This window comes from Pelophylax lessonae, assembly GCF_965119305.1.
Source record: "Pelophylax lessonae genome assembly, chromosome: 3".
In the NCBI taxonomy this organism is placed as follows: domain Eukaryota; kingdom Metazoa; phylum Chordata; class Amphibia; order Anura; family Ranidae; genus Pelophylax; species Pelophylax lessonae.
The window spans coordinates 167488633-167494395 of NC_138770.1; the positions used below are offsets into that span (position 1 = coordinate 167488633).

Here is a 5763-nt window from a genome sequence, read left to right on the forward strand (position 1 = left end):
AGTCCATTGAGCCCAATACTACTCTATTCAGTCCTGACTCCTGTCACTCGTGACTCCTACCTTTTTTTTCACCAGATGTCCCGGACCCGATCACAGCAGGCTAGGTTTTCTCCTCCAGGTCCTCCTAGGTTTTCCTCCTGCAGCGTTTGTCACCACTGGCTCTCTCCTCTCTGGCCTGTGTCACCTGCCGCCACTGCCAGCTTCTTCTGCTGCTGCCTGGGCTGGTCTGGTGTGGTTCTCTCCCGCGCTCAGCGCTGCGCTTGGCAGCCGCTGCACTGTCCCTCCCCCAGATAGTCACTCGCTCTCCGCACCGCACCGCACGCCTGGCACCCCCCCTCCACAGTAGGCGGCGACCCGGCGGCTCGGATCGGATTCGCACAGCCAGCACTGCAGTGAGAGTGAGTGAGCAGGGGCAGAGAGCTGCGAGTGCGAGCGCGCCCCCCCAGATGTTGCGCCCGGTGTGGCCGCCCCCCCCTGCACCCCCCACGCTATGCCACTGGGAACGCTGATTTGGGGATGTGTGAGCTACAAAGGCACAGGAAATTTGGTCAGAATTGATGGCAAGATGAATGCAGTATGTTATCAAAAAATACTGGAGGAAAATTTGCATTCATCAGCCCGGAAGCTGTACATGGTATGTACTTGGCTATTCCAACATGAAAAGGATCCTAAACACAAGGCCAAGTCGAACTGTCATTGGCTACAGCAGAATAAAGTGAAGGTTCTGGAGTGGCCATCTCAGTCTCCTGACCTCAATATCATTGAGCCACTCTGGGGAGATCTCAAATGTGCATCTCGTGCAAGACAGTCCTAGCATTTACAGGAACTGGAGGCTTTTTGCCAGGAAGAATGGGCAGCTTTACCATCTGAGAAAATAAAGAGCCTCATCCACAAATACCACAAAAGACTTCAAGCTGTCATTGATGTTAAAGGGGGCAATACACAGTTTTAAGAACTGGGGTATGTAAACTTTTGATCAGGGTCATTTGGGTAGTTTCTGTTGTCATTATGATTTTAAAAGAGTAAACACAGTTGATTGATAATAAATGGCTTCAGCCAAACACTATCCACGAGTGAAAGAAAAGTTTTTGTGTTATCATTCATATTCTCTGAAAAATGGCCAAGAAATCATAAATTCTTCCAGGGTATGTAAACTTATGAGCACAACTGTGTGTAGTAAGTCCCCCAAAAATAACATCTCTCATTAACACCACCTGAATTCAGTGGTGAATTCCTGTACTTGAATTCCCAATTCAGCTTACCCACCAGAGCCATTACAAGGAGGCTCTCTCTTCACCTGTGAGATTTTCTATTTATACTTTATATACCGCAGAACGCAACAGAAGAGGTGAGACTTCCCCCCTCAACTAGTAAACTGGGATCTGTAAAGAGGAGATTTTGACCTTGCTATTCATTAAAAATGTAATAAACCAGTGAGTTGGGCAAACTTACTCTTCATTGTCATTAACATCATAACCATTATCATATTAATGTTTCCGTGATGGTCAGCTCTAAAACAATTATTCTTTCTTTTTCATCTTCAGCTACTCAGAACTATAAAAATAATTTTTTGTCATCTTTGGTTTCACCTGCAAGTGCTGATGCTGTAATCACTACATGGAAAACCCAGATTCACTTCCTTCTCTTTGAAAAGTTCCTCTTTTTTGGTCTTTAAAAGAAGATGGCTCCATATGGGTATCACAGTGCTCAGCAGCTCTGCATATAGGAGAAGACACGAGCCCGAAAGATCAAAGACAACCCAGCATCATGTGCTCTATGAAGATCATGCTGTGTATGGCACTCCTCGCTGCAGTGGCAGTAGTCAAGGCATCTGTTGGTAAGTGGCAACAGAAGAAAAGATAGTAAGCTGATAGATAGTATGAAGGTAAAGGAATGTATGGTGACATATGAACTGATTTGTGGGAGATTTTTATTTCAGCCTCTATTATGCACTAGGGCAGTGTTTCTCAACTCCGGTCCTCAGGGCACACTAACAGGCCAGGTTTGCAAGAAAACTGAAATACATCACAGGTGATATAATTTGCTGCTCAGTGATTGCAGTATTCTAGTCTGCATCTCCCCAAGGTAATACTTAAAATCTGGCCTATTAGTGTGCCCTGAGGATCGAAGTTGAGAAACACTGCACTGGGGAGACTAAAAAAGGACTATGAGAAGAATCTGTGGGCAAATCTGCAATCTGTTTAATTTTTTAAATACATTTACTTTAATGTATTTGGCAATGATTAAAGAGAAAGAAAAGTAGTACACAATATAAGATTATAAGTTTATTTATTGAGCAATATTTTCCCTATTTGTTTCTGCATCCCATCTTCTGTAAATAATTTTGTTGCGATATTTTTTTACAACACCAAATACATTTAATCATGCAAGCCAAAAAATGACATTTTTCATATGATTGGCTGCTATAGACTACTCAGAACGTCTTCTGAAGTTTTTTTTTTATATTTTCCGATCTTCTTCTATTTCATTTTAAAAGGCAACCTCACCATTAGTAAAATATACCCTCCAAATTCCGAATTTTCTCCAATTGGCAAAACCCCTACACAGCTAAAGGGATGTATCATGGTATGTAGTGGATTCTCAATTTAAAAGAACAAACAAATAGCTGGGGAATCTGGTTGTAAGAGAGTGGCACCTCCTTTATGTTCTTGTTGTTATAGACTAAGGCACAAATGTGCTGCAGGGAATTAAAGCTATTTGAGTTAAGGAAAGATTTTAGAAGCCAGTGGGTGATTTACCTGGTTAGCACCGACCCAAAAGCTGAATTGGTGCATCTGTTTTGGAAGGAATTACCTTTTAAGGTATTTGTGGAAATATTCCTTTATGAAATATCAAATGGTTTATATGTATATATAAATAATGTGTGTATATGTATGTGTATATAATTTTACATGATAGGTAATTCTCTACACATGTTTTTATTTGCAGACCCTGGCAAGTTTAGCTCCTGCTGCACCAAGGTCTCCACAGCCAAACCTAAAGTTCGTGTAGTGGACTTTCTCCGGCAGAAAGCAGATCCTCCTTGTGTTGAAGCTGTGATGTGAGTATTCAGATAGGAATAGAAGAGACTTGGGGAGTCAAAATTACACATTAATGGAGATAATTGCACCCCATGTGATCTTACTGGATCCTGGTGATGGGCTGCAGAGGTCCTAAGTGCTGCATTGGGGGGAGGGCAAGTGCTGTGCTTCGTGCTGTATTCAAACAGTATTTTTAGCTGCAGGCTTTGCATAATTAACTGTTAACAAGTATTTGCATCATTATGAGAAACGTTTGTAATTATATGCATGTCTGCTGTTTATAACTTAATGCTAATATGAATTTATGAAGTGTTCTCATATACTATGTATTTTTTCCAGGTTTATCGGAGAAGATGGCTCGATTCGTTGCTCCAGACCTAACTTGCCCTGGGTTATTCAGAAGGTGGCGGAGATCAGGTAGGTTAAGACTATTTGAACTTCAAATTTAAATGCTTAGATTCCAACTTAAGTATTAAAAAAAAACAACTTGCATTTGCAGATTATCACAGAGAGAGCCCATTTAGGCCCTCTGCCTTTGAGTGGCCTGTTTGTGGGCCAAATAATTTATGGTTGGAGGACATCCACAACCTTCTTAACAAATGTGGACTCCTGGTTTGCCCATATCTCCCTAACATGGCCATTACCAGTGTTGGGGTAGTTGCTCAAAAAATGTAACTAGTTACTAGTTACTTCTGTAAATTGTAACGAGATTACTTTACTAGTTACTGCATTTGAAAAGCAACTTCACTACTTATTACTTTACTTTCCTCTTTCATAATTGACTGTGTAGAAGAAGATACATGACACTCTTTCTGCATAGAGTTTATTGTATTAACACAGGCTTTGGGAAACATGAGAACAAAACCTGAAAAAACAGAATAAAACATAAAGTGCAACAAAAAGTCATAAACTTTATCCCTCTCTATTCTTCGAAATAACGATTGTATCGCACGGCTTGGGTAACGCAGGAAAGCGCGTTCCTATAGCCTAGTAAAGTAGTGTAGTTACCTCCTATAGCCTAGTAGAGTAGTGAAGTTACCAATATTAGTATTGTAACTAGTTACGTTACTTCGTTACCAAAAAAAGTAATGTAGTTACTGTAATCCATTACTTTGTAACTAGTTACCCCCAACACTGGCCATTACCATGAATGTCCAAATCTGTTCCATGCTGAGCACCTGTAGCCTACAAGAAAGTCAAATGGTCCAATATGTTTTCTGGCCAAAATGTTGTCCAAATTCATATCTTACACCAATGCCAAGTCTTCTTTAGTGAGAGAAAATAGGGCTAATCTATACTGTGTCAAACACATTGTAGTTATAAATATCTTTCAAACATGCCCTTTACAAACATGTCTTTCACAAACAGGTCTCACCAAGATGTATTATCTCATATTTTATTCATATTTTATTTCTTTCTGTTTTTCTTTTAAGTAAAAGAAAAGAAGCACTACGAAATAATGAAAGCAACGAGTAAAGATGACAATGACAGAAACATTGGGCATTTCCATGGCAAATTAGCATGAACAAATCAAAGGAAAACTTTAATGACAAAAATGGTGTCACTAGTTAAACTATATGGTGTTCAATTCATGGTTATTTAACTTTAATTCTAGTAATTTATTTGTAGTAATAATTTAAATTAATTAATGTGTGTAATAGTTTTAAAACACACAAAGAAACTAGCATATACTTATTTATTAATTGTATGTAGGTGTAGTTAGGGTTGTGATTTATAAATGTGTATTTTTGTATCATGTGCTGTAAACCACTTAGAATTGTCCTCGCGTAGAAAAATGTGTGTGTCACCCAGAGCAGCTTAACATATTTTTCCTTCAGCGGCATTGAAATATGAAAACAGAAATCGGATTTTTGATTTCTTAATTTTCCATAAATAAGAGCATTGTACTTACATTTTTGCTTCTGGTAATAATGATTCCTGAGAACTTTGCTCATCATAATTAAGTATTCAACCTGTTAATTTAATAGTGAAATTCATTAGGTTTTGGTAAACGGTGGAAAAAGTTTGTTCGGTAAGATATGAATTTCTTCCTGAACATGTCACATGGCACTACTGTAGTGCTTGCTTTGAAAGCACTGAGGTCCTAAATTCTGGTATTCTTTCTTGCCTTTTTTGCCTTCAGCACATTTTTCAATGTAATTGGGAGTGGCCAAAGCCTAATAACTAATACAACTTATCTATCACCTAGCACTCAGCACCTTTACCTCGGCATTACCCTAAGTTAGTTCAGAATTCTATAATCACTCAAGTAGACCACTTCACATAACACGTTTATGAATTTGTTTTACATCTTTTTACTAATTTTTGCTTTTGTGCTGAAACATCATAAATATCTACATTTTTATTTAAACTACCATGATATTTTTGTTAATGTGTTATTTTCTTTAGTTACCGCGAGCATTGATTTTACCCAATTTATTTTGACTCACAATTAGTTCAAACCATCCCTTGACAATAGCCTCTATGTAACCATTGTCCAAATTCCCCTTGACTTTATTTTTCTGTCATTAACAGTCCATTGATACAGGCTGCTTTATAACCCTAGTAGCACATTACAAGGCAAACGAGACAGCCAATCACAATTTAGTAAGCAAGACATACCTGCGTAGTCAGTTGTTACGTATTTAGAATTAATTTAGCTAAAGTGAATTAAGTCTGGAGTTTGATGCAGAATTATGAACTGGAGAATCATGTTTCACAT

The 5763-nt window shown here is 38.7% G+C and overlaps 1 protein-coding gene across 1 annotated transcript; it reads left to right on the forward strand.

Moving 5' to 3' along the window:
* Positions 1-1684: 1684 nt before the first annotated feature.
* On the forward strand, positions 1685-4602 carry LOC309549601 (uncharacterized protein). Its single transcript, XM_082249979.1, has 4 exons — positions 1685-1837; positions 2950-3061; positions 3381-3458; positions 4475-4602. Exons 1-4 carry the CDS (start codon positions 1768-1770, stop codon positions 4515-4517), a joined length of 303 nt encoding a protein of 100 aa, XP_082106105.1. The 5' UTR covers positions 1685-1767; the 3' UTR covers positions 4518-4602.
* Positions 4603-5763: the final 1161 nt, after the last annotated feature.

What these genes read in the sequence shown, in the direction of transcription:
- LOC309549601 (XM_082249979.1), top strand. Translation starts at nt 1,768, where the DNA reads ATGTGCTCTATGAAGATCATGCTGTGTATGGCACTCCTCGCTGCAGTG. An exon ending in AGTAGTCAAGGCATCTGTTG is followed by an intron (nt 1,838 to 2,949) that starts GTAAGTGGCAAC and finishes TTTTATTTGCAG; the next exon opens with ACCCTGGCAAGTTTAGCTCC. An exon ending in CAGAAGGTGGCGGAGATCAG is followed by an intron (nt 3,459 to 4,474) that starts GTAGGTTAAGAC and finishes TTTTCTTTTAAG; the next exon opens with TAAAAGAAAAGAAGCACTAC.